This window comes from Peromyscus leucopus, chromosome 20, assembly GCF_004664715.2.
Source record: "Peromyscus leucopus breed LL Stock chromosome 20, UCI_PerLeu_2.1, whole genome shotgun sequence".
NCBI classification, from domain to species: Eukaryota; Metazoa; Chordata; class Mammalia; order Rodentia; family Cricetidae; genus Peromyscus; species Peromyscus leucopus.
In genome coordinates, this window is record NC_051080.1 from 2,041,276 (window position 1) to 2,063,080 (window position 21,805).

The following is a 21,805-nucleotide window of genomic DNA, read 5'->3' on the forward strand; positions in this document are numbered from 1 at the left end:
CATCCTGGAGGCCCAAAGAAGTCCTGTGGTGAAGAAAGCCTGCTAGCACTCTTCAGCCCAGATGTCCCACAATCCCCTTCCTATGTGCACACTGGAAGGGACTTAGGAGCAGGGATCCCCAAATCTTCACCCTTCTTTTAAACTCGAGGGGTGGAACAACTTACTTAGGCTCTTTGGGTGTCCTGAGTCCACTTCCACTTCCCCACACTGTCTCTGAGATGGCAAAGGCTCCATCTGGCCATGCCCGGCTACCTGGGCACTTAGAGCACACACAGACTATAGGCAGAAACATTTGGTGATGCTAGGCCAGGGGACTGATGTTTCCTCCTTAGGCTGAAGTAGAGACTGTCTCAGGGATAGCAAATGGCAGTAAGTAAAGAAAACCTGCCACCAAGGGCTGAAGAGAACCAGCTTTCAGCTCCACTCCAGCAACCTTCTAGAAAGGTGGGCATTCGTGTCTCATACCTTGTTTTGAGTCAGGAATGTCACTTTTCTGGCTGGTGTCCCTCTATGGAAAGGACAGGACAGGTGAGACACCCCCGGGTCTGATCTAGGGCAGAGGGCTGGCACTGTGGGAACATTGCCAGAAGGGTAATGGCTGCTTCACCCTGGACAAGGTCAATACCCGTAAGTCACAGCTGACGCTCATACAGTGTTTATTATGTCAGACCCTGGGAGAAATTCCACTGATGAGTTGGTAAGCAGGAGTGAGATATAACCCTCTCCGATTTTGGACAGGACTGAAAATGGATCAGAGCAGTGAGCCATCAGGTAATACCATTTGGTCAGGCAGGGGTGGGTGTGGGTGGGATGGGTATGGGAGAGAGCGCCTGGACAGGCATACTAGGGCTGCTCATGAGACAGGGAGACCGGAGGTGTCTAGATGGTAGTTGTAGATGTGTGCTCTGAGGGAGGACCACCAGATCGGAGAGACTCATTTGGGCATCATTGACATTCGGATGGCAAGGGTAGTTTTGAAGGTCACGATGACTGGTGATTCATCCGGAAAGAAGGAAAAAGGGGCTCAGGTGAGATACACAGAGCCTGACATTTAGAGTCAGGGTGAGGAGGACAGTCAACCAAGTCATAGCAGAAACGTTAAGGGACTCTTAAAGTGGCCCCGGGAAAAACTCAGAGCAGGCAGGGCCCTCCTTGGGCTACTGTCCGCGGTGAGTCTCGTACTGAGAGAGTGGCCTCTGCCCATTGCTGCTCCTCCCTGCACTTGAGTCTGTGCCCCCTGCCCTTGCTCACCTTGAGGGTGTGTACAGGAAGCCCCACTTTCTAGGTAGGCCTCTAAGGGTGGCATAGGAAGCCACCTGAGGCCTGCATCCTGGCAGGAGAGAGAAGGGAATAACCCGCATGGCAGATAAGGCTATTTCTTAGAGGTGTCGTCGCAGGAGAACAGCCATGGCAGCTGACCCAAGACCGAGGGAGTAAGCGCCATGACTGGCGGTGTGGTCTCAGCCTCGCCCTGCCTATTCCTAATCCAGGCTGACGGCACTCCCCAGGGACCCGCGGGACTCCCGCGTCCCTTCTGTTCCCTTTCTTCAATGCTTACACAGTTGCCATTCTGTGCTGACTTCCCAAGGGCTCTTAGGCTGCTGGGCTTCAGCTTGCTTTCATGTACTTGACCAGACTTTCGTTCTTCAAGTAGGTGGTCCCAAGGCGTGCTTTTGCAGTAGGGTAGCATATAGTGACTGGGGGATATGGATAACTTGATGATGAACTCTCATCAGAGGCTTGGAGCCACTGGGCAGTGGTCACAAATCCCTTTGTGCCCCACCTCTCTTCTTTATCTGGGGAGTGGTGTATGCTCTTGTAACGGACACGAGGGACCAATTTCTGTCCTTGAGTCCCTCTGTCTGCCAGCTCCCCCTCAGCTCCCCCAGGGGGAGGGTGCTCCGAAGAGCTCCTCTCTGTTCTAGGAACTGGTGACTCACCGGTTCACTTCTCCCTAGTGTTTGTAGATTTCTGGTTATTCCCTTCTCTCTCCTGCCAGGATGCAGGCCCCAGGCCAGAGCAAACATCAACAGTACACGTCGGGACATGGGTGCTGGTGACACATCGGGACAATGGGCTAGGAAGCTGGAACTGTTCCCCCAGAGGGTCTGAAAGCAGTGTGGTACCCTCTGTGCACTTTTCCAGCCTACTGCTGTTCGTGATGGTGTGGACGTCAGGTTGCAGGCGATTTGAAGTAGATCTCTTCATCCCTGTTTGACTGAAGCTCGGCAGGATTTCTGCCAGCCAGTTATTAGAAATCTCATCTGTTGGAATTTAGGCCACTCCTTCTCTCTGCCCACTCAGCACTTAGCCCAAGTGCGTTCTCCCTCTGTTGACAAAGGTCACACATGGGGACACCTTGTGGTAACATTGGGATGGCAGAGAAGACTCTGTCCTGAAAACACGTTTTTGTGTATTTTGTGTTTTTTGTCTATATCCCATACAGGCCCTTCCAACATACACACTGGCTAAGGGCAAGCTATTCAGCTGGATGCCAGGCTGGAGGGGAGCTGCTTCTCCTGGGAAGCCATGGTTGAGCACCTGATACACTTGGAAGCGTGTCCCAGCTAAACGGTTACAGCTCTCAAGTCAATAGAGCTGTGGTTTGCAGGGGATGTGACTTCCCTCCCCGACAAAGGGGTGATGTCTACTGGCATTTTTGACTGTTGTAAGTGGTATCTAAGAGGCTGAGATGTTACTAAGCACCCCACAGCTTACGGGTCTGCCCCCACAGAGATTCCATGAGATGCCAATGGTTCCACCGCTATGGAGCCTGCCCGGGGGGCCAACCACTCACCAAAGTTGCCTCTTAGGTGAAGGCCTCTGGCTGGAGGGACAGTGCTGCAGCCGAGCTGCATAGAGACCCTTCTGGGCTCAAGGTAAGTTTGTTTTTGTTTATTTGTGTGTGTATGCGGGTCTTTATCTTGACTGAATCTTGCTTATACGACCCTTGCTGGCCTAAAACTTACTACGTCTCCCAGGTTGACCTCAAAATTGCTACAGAGCCCAGGGACCCCGAAACTTGCAGGCAGTCTTCCTGCCTCTGACTCCTGATTACAGGTGGGAGCTGCTGCATCCAGCTCATGAGAACTTTGTTGTAAAACGGAAATTCTTATTAAATCTTTTGCTTATTTGATGATTAGTTTTAGATCTATCTGTCATCTATATACCATCCATCTATCCATCCATCTGTCCGTCCGTCCGCCTGTCTATCTGTCTGTCTGTCTATCTGTGTGTACCTGCTTGGCTTTATGTGTACCACATGTGTACAGGCCAAAAGAGGGTGTTGGATCCCTTGGGGATGTTGGGAACTGAACTGGGGTCCTCTGCAGCAGCAACAAGTGCTGTAATTGCTGAGCCGTCTCTCCAGGCCTTGGGAGTGCTTTTTCCTTCCTTCCTTTCTTTTTATTATGGATGAAACCATATGAATTTAGCTACACAACCATATAGCCTTATATGAGGACATTTTCCCTTTTAAAGTTGTATTTATTTTTATTTATGTGTACACATGTTTCTGTGTGAGTGTATTCCGTGTGTGTGTGTGTGTGTGTGTGTGAGTGTGTGTGTGTGTGTGTGTGTGTGTGTGTGTGTGTGTGTCCGTGGAGGCCAGAGGAAAGCGTTGGATTGCCTGGAATTGCAGTTACAGACTGTTGATGTGGGTGCTGGAACTAAACCTGGTACTCAACCGCTGAGCCAACTCTCCAGCCTCCTTATGTGGGGACATTGAAAACCTGTACAAATGAGCTGGGAGGTCCATGTCCTGGTACAAAGCACAATTTTATGCCACCATGCCTTTTACCAGGAATCTCTACCCTCAGTCATTTCCACATCCTTGGAGAGCTGCTAGCATGGCTCCTGAGAAGTGTCCTTCCACCCGACATGGGGCCAAGTGCTGCCTGTCTACACTCTCACAGCATGTTGTGTCATGTGCTACACTACTCACATCTGCTCCACACACCAGAGTAGAGGGTGCTTGAAGGGACCTGGGTCACCTGATACCCCTCACTGGCCAGTACAGCACTTGGTATAGCAAGCCCTGTGGACTCTCCAGGCCAGTGAGATGTTGCAAAGGGGCTCTTCAAGTTGTCCTGTGGTCGGGACAGTTAATGAACACAGCAGATGAAATGATTGACCTTTGTGGGTGGTATCAGTAACACCCTGGACATTCCTCTTGCCTGTCACCTCATTTAATCCTCACAGGTGCTACAGGAGGCAGGTGGTAATTACCCTCATTTTTTACACTGGGGCTTAGGGAGACAGCAACGTGACCGATGGGAAGTGGCAGAGCTGGGCCTTCAATCCTACACGTGTAACCGCTCTGCTATGCTGATAAACAGGCTGGCTGAATCCTTCTGGGGTCGTCTGGTGTGTTCTGTAATTCTGGAATGTGGGGCTAACATATCTTTGGAGTGTTGAGGAGCCATAAATCAAACCTGAGGTTCATCTGTCCACAGGGAGGTGGGCACCTTCAACTTCAGAGAGATCTGATCTCTAGCAGGAGACTAATGCAGGCATCGGGGGTGAGAAGTAGAGGTGTGTGTGTGTGTGTGTGTGTGTGTGTGTGTGTGTGTGTGTGTGTACCTTGATGATGATGGATGGCTTTCTTCATTACCACAGAGGCATTCATGAGATTTAAAACCATTTTTATCAACACAGGTTGATGCTTCAAGACAAATCTAGCCATCGCATTCTATGGCTGCATTCTTTAGATGTCAAAGGGAGCTTTTCATCCAGAGATGATGCTTTTTGACTTGCTGAAACCCACACGGACATAAAAAGGTTTCATGAATTTATATCTGGACTCGGAACTGGATAATTTGATTAAACTCTTGGGTTAGGAAGCTAATTAGCAAGCTAGTTAACCTAATGTCTTTTTCTGTAAAATGAGATTGAGGTTCTGACTTTGTAGAGTTTTATGATAAATAGAAATGATTCTTGTAAATAACCCAAGGCAACACTTTGTACACAGCAGGCGCTCTATCCATGCTAGCCATTTTTATATTCTTTAAAAAATATTATATTTTTATCAGTTTTCTTTTGCCTGCATATATGTAAATGCACCATGTGTGTCCAGGGATCTTAGAGGCCAAATGAAGAAGGCATTTGATCCCCTGGCACTGGAGTCACAGATGGCTGTGAGCCACCACGTGGGTGCTGGGAACTGAACATGGGTCCTCTGCAAGAGCAATAAGTGCTCTTATCAGCAGAGACATCTCTCCAGCCACCATTTTTATATTTTCCCACAGATACATGGTAGAGATAAAGATCTGACTTTCCTTTCCTTTTGTGACAGTGTCGTGTAGCCTAGATTGCTCTGGAAATCGTCATGTATCTGAGGATGACTAGAACTCTGGATCTCCCTTCTCTCTCCCTCCCCAATGCTGGGGTCACAGGTCACAGGTTGTGTGGCACCATAAGGTTTTAGGCAGTGATGGGGTTCAACTCAGGCAAGTATTCTACAAGTTACAGGTCCAGCTCCAGGAGTGAAGATTCGAAAAGGAAAATAACTTTTACTAAAACATTATCCTCTTACCTCTGAGAAGTGTGCAGTGCTCGATAAATCTTCATGGATCAATGGGTTACTCAGGAGACCTGTGGTGGGAAGTTGGCTTTGCTAGACATGGAAGAATGTCCCTCCCACTACAGACACTATGATTCCTTGCAACTTACTGCAAACATCATCAGAGTTGATGGTATTTCTCTCTCTCTCTCTCTCTCTCTCTCTCTCTCTCTCTCTCTCTCTCTCTCTCTCTCTCAACTTGAGATAGGTATCTAGGTATCCAGGCACTACCATGTAGCCCCAGGCTTTCCCAGAACACTTTGTAGCCTAGGCTGACTTTGAACTCCTGACTCTTCTGTCTCCATCTTCCCAGTGCTGGGATTATAGGCACATCCTACCATGTCCAACTCACTATGTGCAACTCATAGACTGACAGATTCCTTGACCCTAAGCTGAGCAGCTCTCAGAATTCTTTTTTACTCTTTGGCCTGAAAACTGACAGTTTCTAGGAAGGCTTCTTACTGAGCTTATGATCACAAGGCCTGCCATATGCTTTAAGCACCTGCTCTGTGTAAAGCTTTTCTTCTATAGCTTTTAACAGACTCACTGTAATCTTATGAGGATGCCGTGCCAACTCCTATTCGGTAGATGGAAAATTGATATGGGGGGTTGGTGGCAAAATTACTTGCTATGTGCCATACAATCAGAGACTAGCAAGGCTGTGACTCGAACCCAGACTTCTCTACTCACAAGACTTTCATGTTCCCCACTCCTTTGAGGTATAAGGGAAAAGATGGAGGAGATGCAGTCAGTTGAGTTCCAGAAAACTCAGCATGCCAATAGCTTTTGGAAAGACCCAACAAGATGTATTGCTGAGGAGAAGTGAATAAGGACAGAGCTGGTCCTTAGAGACTAATCCCATTTTTCATACCCCATGTCTTTCTGCTTGCTTCTTCAAGCCCAGGCCTTGGTGGCTGTAAGCTTGCTGCCCTATCTTGAAGCAAGCTTTTCTCTCCTGGGACACAATCAGTGTTGTTGACCTCATCCCCTTGCCTGGCATTTGTTGTGGGATATTTGATCACACTGTGTGAAGATGTATCCCTGTCCTTCCTTGCTGGCCTAAGGCACCCTTTGATTGGTTTAACAAAGAGCTGAATGGCCAGTAGCTAGGTAGGAGAGGATAGTCAGGACTTCCGGGGAGAGAGAGGAACTTGGGGAAAGAATCAGAGAGATGGAATTCACCAGTAAGACTCAGAGGAAGTAGGATGTACAGTGTGAAGGAGAGGTAATAAGCAATGTGGCAGAACATAGGTGAATATGAACAGGTTAATTTAGGTTTTAAGAGCTAGTTGGGAACAAGCCTTGGCTAAGGCCAAACTTTCATACTTAAGAAGTCTCAGTGTCATTATTTGGGAGCTGGTGGTCCAAAGAAAGTGTGACTAAATTTGTGCCCCATGTTGGGTGCCAAAATGTTGTTTTTTTCTCTGACACAGTGGCTGCCCTGAATCTACTGCTGCTTCAGCCAGCCACTGTGGCTCCAAAGTCACTGGTCCACTTCTCAGGCAGTGGCCCAGCGGGACTTTTATGTCTCACTGGATCTGCTTCCTGCCACTGCTACCAAATGTAGTTTTAAACTAAATCTCTGTTGTTCTATTTATCAATAAGACTTGGAAGTCAGAGGCTGGATTGAAAACCTGCTAGCTCAGAGAGGTTGAGGAGCAACTAGTTGACCTTCTCTCTTCACTGATATCTCAAAAAGAGAGCATCCTTCTGCTCCACCCCCCCAAAAAAATCACCACACTCAAAGCCCCTTCCTACTACTTCCTGTGCATCTCTCTGTCTTCCAGTTCCAGACTCCCTCTAACTCTGTATGATTACTTTCTGTCAACTAGTTTCTGGCTCTGCCTCCTAACACAAGGTTGATTTTATTTAACACAAATGCAAACTCAGCATTCACAGTAAGACTGAATATCCCACAACAGGCCTTAGTCTGCCAGTCTTATCTATTTGGGATGGGTGTTGACTGGTGCTTCCCCAAGTATATCCAATACTAAAGTGACTCATGACTAAGTTTATTTGGGAAGCTCTGATTAAATAAAGGTCAAAGGATTGTTTCCTGGTGAACCTCTATGGGTGTCTTAATAGCTGAATGGGCTAATGGGCATTATTGTAATTCCAAGGAACTACACAATTTTCATTTCCCAAATTTGTTTGACCATAAAACCTCTTAACAAAGGCTATACTAGGGAATCAAATTCTGTCTTAGATAAGCAGTGGGAGAGACTCAAGAATCAGACAAAGGTTTGGGGTGAGTTCAAGTATGAGGCCATAATTAATATAAATTATAAGTGCCGCCAGCTGACACTTAGCAATAAGGGGATTAGTTGTGCTTAGGCATGTGCTACTTCGTCAAGCTCTAGCTGTAACATGAGCTTGCTCTGTATTAGCATACATTTTTACTAGTCATTGGTCAAACAGTTTCAGTAGTGATGAGTTTTTATTTCAATGTCGTATCAAGAAGAGAAAAAATGTTAATTTTTATTCAGAGACAGTATTCCTAGAGTGACGGTTTCATCCATCCCTCCCTCTCTCCCCCCTTCCCCTCTCCCTCTCTCCCCCCTCCCTCTCTCCCCCCTCCTCTCTCCCCCCTCCCTCTCTCCCTCATTCCCACCTTTTCATCTTCTCTCCCTCCCTCCTCCCACCCTTTTTCTTCTCCTCTACAAAATAATGAGTCTTTTGAAATGGATTCATGGCTCTACACATGATAAAAGATAACACCACCCCCTTCAGCAGGCCCTGGGGTGGAGAGGGCTGCCTGCTCACCTTGACCTTGAGGTGATGACTACTGTCTTTCTCTTTATTCCTCCACCCGCAATTATCCTGGCACCTCTTAAGCCTCTTCATTGCAGCTGAATACCAGAGAACAATTTGGTTCAAGTAAATAACTACCCAGGAACAAATTCCTCCTCTTTTTTGGGTGGGGAGTAGGAGTCCAGAGTGCTCAGCTGCACGAAACCTTTTGACAGATGATTTTGGCATGTGAGGGATTAGAACTCAGGCTCCTGGCTGTAGTCAAGCCATTCAGACACTCCTCCACCAGATCCTATGGCAAATAAGGAAACCAGTGCCAAGCGTGGCAACTCTGGATAGTCTTGGCAACACCACTGAGCTGTTGGAAGAGCAATCTTAGCTTGCCAGGCAAGGCGCTAATGCGCTGGCAGGCTCCAGAAGCACGAACTGAGAGATCCCAGTTCAGCACAGGCCCTTGTGATCTGCCCACCGTCTCCCTCCATCGCTGCCCTGGCTCCAGGGTGGCAGCAGTGGCCACACTTAGGAGGCAGACGCTTGTTACTCTGGTGCTAGAGCCCAGGGAGGGGGAGGGCATCGGAGACACTGAGGGCTGTCCTTGTTCCTTCAGGTGCTCACCTGGGGCTTCAGGGGAGCTGAGTGAGAAGTGCGGATTGGGCGATTTTTAGTTTTGTTACATGCTGAGGGACTCACTACAAATCAGAGAGGCAGGCAAGTGTTTGACAGATTAGAACTGACTTCCAGTGTTGAATCATGGTCTAGGGTTATCCAGGCTGACTGTTTCTGGTATAGGTCTCCTCCATTCCAGTGGGCTTTCTTCTGTTCATTATTGACTTTCTTTCCTGTTCTCACCCTCTGATGAGTTTGTTAGGGGACAAGGTTATCTTATCAGCCGAGGCAGAACATAACAACCCCCTTCTGTGTGCCCAGAGAATACTAACAGTAGCTAATTCTATAGTATTGATTATGTGCCCAGCTCTACACAAAACATTTAAAAATTGTTACAGTTATTCACGGAGGGTTTGTGTGCACACAGGCATGTAGGGGTGTCAGAGGGGCCCTTGTGGAATCTGGTTCTCCCCTCCCCCTTGGGGGTTGAACTCAGATCATCAAGCTTGGCAGCAAGCGCCTTTGCCTGGTGAAACACCTTGCTGGCGTCTAACCAAATGCGTTCTATTTAACTTATTTACTGCTCACAAAAGCCCGGTGCAGTAGCTGCCATTATTAGCCTCATTTTATAGTTGACAGAACTGGACACACAAAAGCAAATTTCCTTAGATCAAGTTGCCATTGAGAGATGAAGCTGGGACCCAACCAGGTGGATGGCCGCATGTGAACTGGGGAGCACAGGAGTGAGGATTGTCGGCAGGGCCCTGGACTTCCGTCCTGTCTTCCGACCAATCTTCCGCTTGCTCTCAGATCACCCCATTGCTGCCAGCTGGGCTGGAATCCTGCAGATAATCCAGACAGCTCTTTGATGGCGAGTCTAGAGTCTGCCCCTCCTGCTGCCTCATGTCCTGTCAGCCTTGTGCGGGGATAACACCGGGAAAGGATGGCTGCACCGTGTGTGTGATAGCTGGGTGTGAAGTGAAGGTGAGCTGCTACGTATGTGGGGAGACAGTGGAGCTCCTAGAACTTAGAAAAGCTGTTCATCTGTGTACCTATCCTGCGATCAAGAGTCCTCTTTCCCCCTACCCCTGGCCCAGATGGAGCTAGACCCAAGTCTAGATTTTTAAGCTGAAGATGGCCATCTGATATGGGTTCATTGACTGAATATGGGGGTCATGAAAAATTTGACAATAGGTTTCTGAAAGCATAATGACAAAAAAAAAATGTTAAAAGCAAAGTACTAAATGAGTCTGAGCTGTTTCTGGCAGCGTTCCCATGTGTGGCATTGTGGATTTCACTACAGTCTAACTTCTCAATGCACATCATGAGCGTGTTGTGCATGCCGCCACACCACACAACACCAAAGGATGCAGCCCCAAGCTCTTTGATTCAGCTGCGAGGCTCTTGCATGTCACAATGTGCAGTGTTTTACTGTACTCACAAGGTCTGCTTTTGTAGAAACATAGCTGCTGAGTTATGAAAAACAAAGACCTTAAATGTTTTCCCGCCACCGTTCTTCAGCATGCACAGATGAACTGAGTTTATCTTTAGGTTGTATTGTGTTTAAAGTGTTTGATTTTAAAGATTCATGTTTTAATTGCTGACTTGAGCTTCATAGGGTATTGTTCACCGGCTTTTGGGTTGTGAGGAGGGCGGAATCGCCAACCATCTCTGAAATGGTTCTAAATATACACACTTCTGCCATTTTTTTGCTGGATATTTATGTGAAGTGGTAGTCTCAGCACTGAGGATTAGAAAAAATCAAAATACCAGTCAATTCTGAAAAACGTTGAAGATGCTCTGTGTTCTGCAGTATCAAATGTTTAGCCATGATTTAACTCTTTGTAAATATGTATATATACACACACGCATACATGCATATATACATAACCTCATTCATCTCATTAGTATGCAAATTTGTTTTAATCTTTAACACATGGTAAAATTATGTGTATACTAAGCAATTGTTTTAAAAACAAATTTCAGGTCCTTGAACTAACCCTACTATCCACCCAAGTAGTCTCTGTATTCTGTCCTGTCCTGCTTTTGGATCCAGGAATCACCAGCTACTGGTCTGGATAGTGGGGGCAGGGTTTGCCCTGAGACCTTAGGATGGTGGGGGCAGGGTCCACCCTGAGACCTTAGATGGTGGGGGCAGTGTCTGCCCTGAGACCTTAGATGGTGGGGGCAGGGTCCACCCTGAGACCTTAGATGGTGGGGGCAGAGTCCACCATGAGACCTTTGATGGTGGGGGCAGGGTCCACCCTGAGACCTTAGGATGGTGGGGACAGGGCTGTCTGAGATCTTCTCCTCTCCTTAGCCTCACACTTCTTGGCTCCGAATCTTGGACTTCCATTCCCCAGAGCCCAGACACTCTGGCTCTACTTTATCTCCTTTCCCACAACTAACCTGTTCCTCCTTAATCTCTGGGTCTGCTTTGGTGGACGCTTTGACTACAGAGGGAGCAGACTGGACCCCGGGTTCGTGCGTTTCTTACTGCCAGCCCTGCTCCCGGTGCTCTCTGAAATAAGGGCACAGGTGGCATGCCATGAGAAGACAATGTCTACTAAGGAAAGAAACAGCTTGGGCACCATGGGAGTGCCACAGGACCTGGCTCATAACAAACCTCAATGAATTTAGGTCTGGGACTCAGTTTCTTGGGAGAGGCTGACAGGGTCATGGAGATTAAGGGCTCCTAATCCCTTGGGGTCTAGAGTCAGGTCATCGTGCTGTGATGGGTTCTGCTTAACTTTCTAAAACTCTTGAGGAAATCATACGTCGGGAGGCAGAGAGGGAGGGAAAGCTGTCTTCTGTCAACTGAGGCAAGTTTGGGTGATTAAGCTAAAAAAGCAAAGCCATTATGGCCCAGAGGATTATCTCTGAGGTGTGCTGGGAACCAAGAAGTAACTTATTGCCTGTGAGGCAGACCAAACCCGAGATGACTCTCAGGTAATTGCTTGCCTCTCCTTCTGCCAAGCCAAGAAGCCCGGAATATAAAGGCCAGCTTCTCCTGTCATCCCTATCCTCTCCTCAGCCCTTTGCTCTGCTAAGTGATTGCTAGCTCACAGCCACACTCCTCACCATGAGCAGACAAGCCTGCAAAAAGTCCTTCAGCTGCGGGAGCCAGGGCTTCTCTGGCCACTCGGCTGTGGTGTCCGGCGGCAGCAGCCGGAGGAGCTGCGTGGCACGTGCTGGGGCAGCCCGTGGAGGGGCTTGCGGGTTCCGGAGTGGAGCAGGAAGCTTTGGCAGTCAGAGCCTCTACAGCCTGGGTGGCAGCAGGAGCATCTCTATGAGTGTGGCGGCTGGTGGCTCCCAGACTGGTGGCTTCAGTGGAGGGCTTGGCAGCTGTGGCGGTGGCTACGGAGGTGGCTTTGGTGGTAGCAGAGGGATGGGAGGTGGCTTTGGAGGAGCTTCTGGATTTGGGGGAGCTAGTGGCTTTGGTAGGCCCGGTGGCTTTGGTCCGGGTGGCTGCCCTGGGGGAATCCAGGAAGTGACCATCAACCAGAGCCTCCTGCAGCCCCTCAATGTGGAGATTGACCCGCAGATTGGGCAAGTGAAGGCCCAGGAGCGTGAACAGATCAAGACACTCAACAACAAGTTTGCCTCCTTCATCGACAAGGTGAGGCCCAAACCCAGAGGCATTGTCGGGTGTTTGGGCTGCTAGGGGATGGTACACAAAGTGGGATGTCTGACACTTGGCCTGTTCTGCCTTAGCGCTTCCAGGACAGTGAGCATGCCTTTCTTGTTCTTTGTGCCCTCTCATTCCAGCTGTGGAAGGAGGGAAGGACTTCCGGTTTTAATTTCTCTCTGGTGTTGGGACAGCATGGGGAGGGGGAGGGGTCAAGTGCACCTTTTTTTTTTTTTTTTTCTGAAGAATTTAGCCACAAACCCAGAACGGCTTACCTCCTTTTTGACAAGCAGTTGCTTGATACTTTTCGCTAGCAGCTAACTAACTCTGCACACATCTTGGGACAGCTTCTCATATCCTCAGCAGCACCATACCTTCCCAGTGAGATTGTGCCTCTGCCCAGGGTAAGCTGAACTGTCCCTGATGGGGCAAAGCAAGGCATGCTGGGTCCAAGGCAGAGATAAGCCCAGGATTTGAAGTGAGCCTTGGTCAGCTGCAAGATGAATTTCTGAGGATCCATTGGCTGTTTTTACTACCTTCATGGAAGAGAAAGAAGCTTGTACCTAAGGTCTAGTTAAAAGCTGCTTTAGCCACGCCAACCTCCTTCGGCTACATTTTGAAGGATCCCGGTAGACTGAGGGTGGTCCTAGGTTTGGCTCTTCACTTTGCCATTCCACATGCATCTCACTTTTGGTGATTTAATGCTGTCTGGGTGGTTGTGAGGATTAAGGGACACAGACTACATGGAAACAGGAGGTTTACAAAGTACTCCATACACACTAACTCTCCCTTTCTAATCTTCCTTCTCCATATTCTGAAACATAGTGGTCACTGTGGATTGAGGAGCTGGGTCTGTTTCCTATCTTCCTACCCCAAAGCGGCCCATGTGCCCAACCGAAGGGCTCTTTTTCTTTCTCGCTTGGCACAGGTGCGCTTCCTGGAGCAGCAGAACAAGGTCCTGGAGACCAAGTGGGCCCTGCTCCAGCAGCAGACCACAGGCTCTGGCTCAGGCCCCCAGAGTTTGGAACCTTTCTTTGAATCCTACATCAGCTGCTTGCGCAAGACATTGGATTCACTGATGGGGGAGAAGGGAAGCCTGGAGGGAGAGCTGAAGGGCATGCAAGACCTGGTGGAAGACTTCAAAAGGAAGTAAGTGTCCTCATGGAGGAGCTTCTTCATCTGGGATTTCAAACACACTCTTTTTTTTTTTTTTGGTTTTTTGAGACAGGGTTTCTCTGTGTAGCTTTGCGCCTTTCCTGAAACTCACTTGGTAGCCCAGGCTGGCTTCGAACTCACAGAGATCCGCCTGCCTCTGCCTCCCGAGTGCTGGGATTAAAGGCGTGCGCCACCACCGCCCGGCCCCTCAAACACACTCTTTAGTCAACACCTTCCGGTGGGTTTCCTGAGTGAAGTCTGGCCATGTTGAAATTGGGGGCGTAGGAACCAATCCTGGTGGGGCTGATGCTCACATAGTTTTCAGTCTCTGGCAGGTTCCTCTCCTACATCGGCCCTGATGAGCAAGAGGGTTCCCTTGGGGTTGGGAGCTTCACATTACTCTACTCAGGAATCGCCTAGGAAGGTTATCAGAAGGGCACATCCCTGTGTTCCAGTTGCTGCTGTTCTGAAACAGTGGGTGTGGGGAGGTGCTGGGTCTGAATGCCCAGGACCCTAATCCTGGTCCATACTGTGCAAGTTCACCCTGTTCTTTCGTGTGTCTGGTTTCCTGCTTCTGAACCTTCACCCTGCCTCCTTCTTAAGGTTCCAAATTTGAGTTTCCACCTGAGATCTGTGAGAAGTGAACAGGGCCTCCCGAGCTGGGAGGGAGCTCCAGACACCCCCAGGAGTCAGGACCCATGTAGAGGGGTATATCTACTCCTGGGAGACCCCTTTCTTCCACCGTTGACTCTTTGAAGTTGTTCAAAGAGGTCAGGCAAGCAGTTGGCTTCTTGATCCACCCCTCAAGTACACACACTTCAGTTTAGCATGGAACTTGGAGGAGGGAGAGGCAGCCCCTGAGCTCTGTGAAGTCTCCAGGCAGTCTGCGATTTTCAGGTCTTGGCAAGATGATTATGTAGCATCCTTGTTAAAAAATTCTGAAAAGTTTCAAGAGATGATGGTAGCAGAGCTTTGCTATCAGGCAGGGTGAGGACACTGTGGGTTCTGTGTGATTGCACATGTGCCCATGGAGCAGGTGTCCTGTCTCTGGGTGGAGAGATTCTGCAGGAGCATAGGGATTCTTGGTTGTTGTTTTTTTCACTCCTGTATTTTATGTATGTGGGTGTTTTGTCTGCATGGACATCTGCACACCAGAAGGAGGCATTGGATCGCATGACTCTATGGTTATAGATGGTTTGAGCTGCCATGTGGGTGCTGGGAATTGAACTCAGGACCTCAGAGAGAGCAGCCAGCAGGTTTAACTGCTGAGTCATCTCTCCTGTTCTGAAATGTCACTGTTTGAATCCGTGGCTCTCTCCATCCAGGTATGAAGAGGAAGTCAACAGGCGCACCACTGCGGAGAATGAGTTTGTAGGGGTGAAGAAGGTGAGTGAGTGGAGTAGACCCAGAATCCCTTTGTCTCCCACAGCAGAGTACTGCTGTGGATGGGACTTACTTCTTTCCTTACATGCTTGGGAAATGTTTGAAGGAAGCTGTTCATCTTTAAACCCTACGGTAACTAACAAGCTAGTTAGTAATGTGAACTAATAATGGACACCCCATGTGCAGCTCTAATCAAGATTATTTTCAGCCTACACAAGTACCGTACTTTGTTTCTGTTCCCTTTAAAAGGTTAGGTGAGTAGTTACATTTAGAAGGGTTAGGGGAGGGACAAGCAAGAGAGAGGAGGACTCAGAGGGAGGCTTGGGTAGAAGGGGACAGAGGTCATTCTCTGGTTTCTCTCTCTTTCAGGATGTAGATGTTGCTTTTATGAACAAGGTGGAGCTGCAGGCTAAAGTGGACAGCCTGACAGATGAAATCAACTTTCTGAGGACTCTCTACGACATGGTGAGTCTCCAATTTGCTGCTAAGAGACTGGTCACTAGCAACCTCACAAGCACAACCTCAGGGGGCAGGTCAAGTGGCACCATGCCCTCAAAGCCAGCCAGAGGGCTCCCAGCTCAGCTCTGCTCCACCCAGGAAATGCCCACATTGCTCCTCCTGCCTGCAGGGTCAGGGCCCCTCTTTTCCCTGAGCTCTACAATCAGCTACTAAATAACAGCCCTCTGCCCTGTGCTCCAAGGAGAAGCCACACTTGGGTTCATGGGCTGATGTTTCCAGGATGATACATCTTTGCAATTTGCTACAGCCTACAGTTGCTGGCATTCTGTAGGCTATAGCCAGACCTGAAATAAAAGCTTAATTGTTCTACTGCCCCATTATTTAGCATTCTTGGGCATCTCTGCTGGTAGAGAAGTCCTAGTATTATTTGGGATCTGTGACCATCCATGTTCCCCACAGGAGCTGTCCCAAATGCAGAGCCACGTCAGTGACACATCTGTGGTCCTGTCCATGGACAACAACCGCTGCCTGGACCTGGACAGCATCATCTCTGAGGTCAAGGCACAGTATGAGGACATTGCCCAGAGGAGTAAGGCTGAGGCTGAGGCCCTGTACCAGACCAAGGTAGAACTCTTTCGTTCACCCCTCAGATTAAAACTCTGATCAGCCTCATCAAAACTTTGTGGACACTTACAAAGCCCCTCTGACCCATCTCCTCTGTCAGCTTGGGGAATTGCAGACCACAGCTGGAAAGCACGGGGATGACCTGAGGAGCACCAAGAGCGAGATCATGGATCTCAACAGGATGATCCAGAGACTTCGAGCGGAAATTGAGAACATCAAGAAGCAGGTGTGGCAGCAGCCGGACTCCTTTGCCCCATTTTCTCCAGTCTTTGGTGGAGTCACAGCCTTGGACAGCCTCTTGCTGTCCAGCTGTTTTTCATGGAGGCCGAGCTTCTTGGAATGCCGAAGTACCCAGCAGGAGGAAGGGCTGCAATTCTGATCTGCACAGCTAATCTGACCACTGAAGTATTGGCTTTAAGCAGTCAGGGGCACTGTGTTACTGAGTTGTTTTTTTTTTTAAATCATACTTTGTATGATTTAAAAAAAATCCCAGTGGCTACTTTGTATCAGTGGAATGCAATGGTCAGGGAAGGGATTTTTTTTTAACAGTCTTGCAAAAGAGATCAAAGGCTAGCCAGACTCCTGTTGCTTGTACCAGCTCAGGGAAGCAGATGTGTTTCTTTTCATGAGTCACGCAGGAGTTGATTTCAATGGGAACAGGATGAATTAGCCAAGTTGCAACATCATCCTGACTTGTGAGCGCGTGCCAGTGGGAATGGGAAGGATGAGTGACAGATGGTGAAGAGGTCCCGTCCTCGGGACAATCAGGTGCTTGCTTCCCAGTCCTATGCTAATTTCATCCTTGCCTCTTTCTGCCCCAGAACACCAACCTGCAGACGTCCATTGCAGAAGCCGAACAGCGTGGCGATGGGGCCCTCAAGGATGCTGATGCCAAACTCCAAGACTTGCAGGCTGCCATGCAGAAGGCCAAGGATGATCTGGCCCGGCTGCTGCGTGACTACCAGGAGCTGATGAATATCAAGCTGGCCCTAGATGTGGAGATCGCCACCTACCGCAAGCTGCTGGAGGGCGAGGAGTGCAGGTGAAGGGTGATAGGGTTGACATTCTCCAAATATGGTTTTGTATTGACCCACGATAGCAAAGAAAGGAAAAATGATAATAAAAGGAGAGGATAAGTGGGACAGAGGCCAGGGAGTCTCCTGAACAGCAGAGAAGTGTTTAAGTCCCCTGTTTCTCATCAGTCATTATTATCTAATTATCTAATTCATCACGGTCACACCTTGAATCATGCACTTGTATTTATCAATGTGACAGGAGACGCTCTTTGAGGTTGTGACAGAAGTTATAGACCAGGGCTGTCCACTGGGACTTTCCAAGATGAAAATCTCCCAGGCCAGGCTGTCTGATACAATAGTTGGTATCCTCCTTCTTTTTTCCCCTCCTCTCTTCTTCCTTTTCTCCCTCTTCTCATCCCCGACTGTTCTTTTGGTTTTTTTTTTCTGAGATGGGGGTCTCACTATGTATCCCCAGCTGATCTTGAACTTCTGATTCTTCTGCCCCCGCCTCCCAAGTGCTGGGATTACTGGCATGTCAATGCCTGGCTTCTTCCGGCATTTGAAATAGGTATAGTGTAACCGAGGATCTGAGTTTTACATTTAATTGAAATTAATTTATGTAGCTTCATGTGGCTAGTGGCTTCCATGTTGAAAATTCAGTATGGATAATCCTGCAGCCCCCATGGCTAAAGCTGAGACTGTACAGGGAGAATGCTTGCCACGTACATATCCCTGAGAAATAACGCAGCGTACAGAGGCAGACCAAGGTTTAATGAGTGTATCGTGGGAAGGCAGTGTCAAGAATCGAGGGGGTGTTCTGTCGACCCTAGTCTCAGTCGTCTTTATTCAGAGCCTTCGCCCCCAGTCAGCCCCCAATCTGATAGAGGAAGGAGAGCCCAAGCATGGGAAGAAAAGGAATGTTGATGAGTCTCTGCGGGAAACAGCGAAGATGAGTTAAGTGTATTGAGAATCATGTGATGAGAAGGGAGCGGTCAGCACCAGCAGGCACTCTGTGGCCAGGAGCACACGAACATTCCACGTCTGCTCAGTGCTCCATGAACAAGCACCAGGCCCGGGGAGATGGGTATTGTGAGTGGGAAAATTTCAAATATAGCACAAACTGGGGGTCAGCACCTCGTGTTTTCTCCACCATCACTACTGTTGCCTCGAGCCCCATGCCACCCCAAGCCTCGCTGGGGAAGGCTTGCTGGAGGAGGAAACTTGGGTAAACAAAGGCAAGGCTGGAGAAGAGGGGAAGGGCATGCACAGACGGAGAAGTTCACCTTAGCGGCAGGCGAGAGGTGAGGGTGGCCAATCAAGAGGGGGGTGGCAGTTTGCTTGGAACAGATCTTTAAAGGTAAGGGTGGGAAGACAGGGAGACAGAGTGTGGTTGGCAGAGGTGTGCTGTAAGTCATAACTGGAATCAGCCCTAATCTGAGGGAGATGGAGATGTGAACAGCCTGGACTGGCCTTTCCCTTCCAGGGAGGGCAGATGGGAAGAGGTGGTTTCTGAGGTTCCGGTTCTTTGGCTGTTGACTTACTGAGGAAGTAACTCTCATCTCCTGTCTTTCCAGGATGTCTGGAGAATGTCAGAGTGATGTGTGCATTTGTAAGTAATACATTTAAGAACCATCTCTGGGGGCTAGGGATGGTTCAGTGGGGGTAATCTCTCTTGCTGCACATGAGGACCTGAGTTTGAAGTCTCTACCACTCACTTAAAAGTTGAGCATGGTCGTGTATTAGTATTGGGGTTGGGGGGATGGATCCTGGGAATTGGCTGGCCAGCCATCCTTGCTACAAGGTTAAGCTTCAGTCTCATCTAGAGGGAATAAGTTGGAGACGGACATCCTTCTTTGGTCTCTGCATGTGTGTGCGTAGGCACGTGCATTTGACCCAGCTCACTCAAGGCATCCCCGTGACATCAGCCACCTCTCAGCTGTATCCTTCACGTACGCTGTGCAGCTATTCGACCCTTCTGCTTGTGGGGTGTACCCTAGGTTGGAGAACCAGAAATTTTGTGAATACTTCTGGTTCCTGTTCTTGGCTAAGGCACTAGAGAGCCAGGTTCACCAAGTATTCACCAGCCAAAGCCTCGGAGATGATGAGCCATCTTTTCTAAATTATAGATCAGGGCAGGTCTGAGACAGAGTCCGCCTCCAGCTCCCCAGGCCTTTCTCCTGAACTGTCTGTTCCCCTGCAGCGGTGGTCAGCAATGTCACCAGCACAAGCAGCAGCTCGGGAGGCTTCAGAGGGGCCGGTGGCAGCAACTACGGAGGGGACAGCAGTGGCAGGAGCAGCAGCAGCAGGGACAGCACTGGCAGCAGGCTTGGCCGTGAAGGCAGCGTCTCTGTAAGCCAGCGAGGAATGGGCTTTAACTCTGGTGGCACCCAGGCCTCCGTAGGCGGCAGCTACAAGTCCGGCAGAGGAAGCAGCAGCAGCGTCCACTTCTCTCAGACCACCAGTTCCAGCCAGCAGCGCTCCAAGTGATCTTCAGGAGCAACACCCCCCCCCCCCCCCCCCCCCCCGTCCCCTGCCTCAGCCTGCAACTGCGTCCCTTTCCTGAGTCTTCTAGTCTAGCCTAGTCCATTCTGGCCATCTACCTCTCATAGGAGGAAGGTCGAGGTTTCCAAACTGCTGGTTCTCATGAAGCTGTCTTTATGCTTGGCACATCTGTTTCCCTAATCTCCTGAGCTTCGGCTCTTTCACTGATGACATGCTGCGCTTGCTTTTCTCAATAAATTGCACTGTGCTTCACCAACTGGTGTTTGCCTTTTATTCAAGGACTCATAGAACAGACCAGATCCAAGAGTAGAGGAAAATTAGGCCCTCTAGAAGACTAGTCGCAGGGATAAAGGACACCAAGTTGATATGACATCACCTTTACTCATCTGCTTGGGTTTTTGCAACAGGTCTACCCAGGAGCCCTACCCAGGAGCACTCCCCAGGAGCACTCCCCGGGAGCACTCCCTGGGAGCACTCCCCGGGAGCCCTCACTGCACTAAAGTAGGGGCTCTCTCCATCTTCGAGAAGTTCATTTTACCATCCCCCAGCCTCTGAGCAGACACCAGGCTCCTGGCTTGCAGGCATAGGAAGCAGACTGCTCTGGGACTTTCCTCTTCTGCTCCATCCCCACCACAGTAGACACAGTGAATTCTCTCTGCGAACAGACCTCTTGGGTCTCAAACAGTCAACACACAGCACTCTCTTTACCCTGAGCGAGTTCTGAGCTGAGTAAAGGATTAAACAAGAGAATGAACCTATGGTGGGCTGGGGGTATAGTCAGGTGGTATAACACTCCATTCTACTCATCTGCGGGGTGCACGCATTTCAGAGTGCTCTCCAGGGTCCTGCACAGGGCTTGGGGAACCCAGGGAGGGTCTAGTGTTCAATTAAAAGAATAAATAGAGATAAATTCACAGAACAGGATCCCCTCCCCCAACCTGAAAGAAGATGGGGTGGGGTCACACTCCCAATAGGACAGAGTTGGAAGCTGATTCCCTTGTGAGCTGTTGTGAGGAGAGACGGTGGAGGGAGGTAGCTGAAGGATGAAGGTTAGCAGATGCTGGAAAACTGGGGGTGGGGTGGGGAGGGTGGAGGGAGGCATGTTAGATAAGACCAGAATAGGAAAACATTGTCTGGGAGTGGCGAGGGGACAGAGTCTGTATCCAGACCAAACCCCATGAGACCGCCTGGATGGGCTGCACTTGACGTAGCTGAGACTGACCACATGCCCATGAAGCAACACCACAGAGGCTCCCAGAGTAAGGGCTTCATGTCCAAGGCTGAGCTAGGGGCCAGGACAGTGGGACCTTTCTAAGTCTGGGGAGGATGGAAATCCACCCTGTGCTTCCTTGGCCTTGCAGAAGCTCCTAGCTCTCCTTTCACTTGGGGCATGGGACTGGAGCAGCCTTTCATCTGTGATGGCTGTGAGGTACATGAGAGGGTCTTTCTGTGTAGCATGGTCAGAGGGAGAGAGGAGCCTTTCCACAGTGACACAGGAAACCCTATCAGTTGTCTTCAGCCCCTAGTGGTAACTGCCTATCCATTTCCATCCACTTCTCCATCTCTCTCCAGTGTTTTCTCAATTATGAAGACTTCACCACATAAACAGCAAACGCCCCTTCTGACCACTCTGGTGGTATCCTCCTGCATTTCTCCTCATGAGCTGCGTGACTCGTTCCACTGAGGTGAATCGTTCCTTTCTGCAGAGAAGCAGGAAGTTCGTAAGATTCAAGCAGCTCATGAAACTTAGGCAAAGAAAGCTAAGAATAGCGCCAGACTCTCTCCCCAAGTTCATAAAATCAACAAGCCGTCCTTGGAGAGGACACCTTTTCCAGTTTGAGCTGGCTGCAAGCCCCCTCAATTAAATGTTTTCATTGTAAGAGTTGCTGTGATCACAGTGTCTCTTCACAGCAGTAAAAACCCTAACTAAAGGGGCCAGAGAGATGGCTCAGTGGTTAAGAGCACTGACTGCTCTTCCAGAGGACCTGGGTTCAATTCCCAGCACCCACATGACAACTAACAACTGTCTGTAACTCCAAGATCTGATACCCTCACACAGACATATGTGTAGGCAAAACACCAATGCAAATAAAGTAAAAATAAGTTGTATATATATAAAAA

The 21,805-nt window shown here is 49.2% G+C and overlaps 1 protein-coding gene across 1 annotated transcript; it reads left to right on the plus strand.

Moving 5' to 3' along the window:
• Window positions 1-11,924: 11,924 nt before the first annotated feature.
• On the plus strand, window positions 11,925-19,936 carry LOC114696643 (keratin, type II cytoskeletal 2 oral). Its single transcript, XM_028874510.2, has 9 exons — window positions 11,925-12,536; window positions 13,474-13,694; window positions 15,026-15,086; window positions 15,453-15,548; window positions 16,002-16,166; window positions 16,267-16,392; window positions 16,988-17,208; window positions 18,757-18,791; window positions 19,383-19,936. The coding sequence occupies exons 1-9, from the start codon at window positions 12,000-12,002 to the stop codon at window positions 19,667-19,669; spliced, it is 1,749 nt and encodes a 582-aa protein (XP_028730343.1). The 5' UTR covers window positions 11,925-11,999; the 3' UTR covers window positions 19,670-19,936.
• The last annotated feature ends 1,869 nt before the right edge of the window (window positions 19,937-21,805 follow it).

Bases quoted from the DNA above. Each gene is read 5' to 3' on its own strand.
- LOC114696643 (XM_028874510.2), top strand. From the start codon at position 12,000: ATGAGCAGACAAGCCTGCAAAAAGTCCTTCAGCTGCGGGAGCCAGGGC. The intron at 15,087-15,452 runs GTGAGTGAGTGG...TCTCTCTTTCAG, and splicing joins AGTTTGTAGGGGTGAAGAAG to GATGTAGATGTTGCTTTTAT. The intron at 16,167-16,266 runs GTAGAACTCTTT...CTCCTCTGTCAG, and splicing joins AGGCCCTGTACCAGACCAAG to CTTGGGGAATTGCAGACCAC.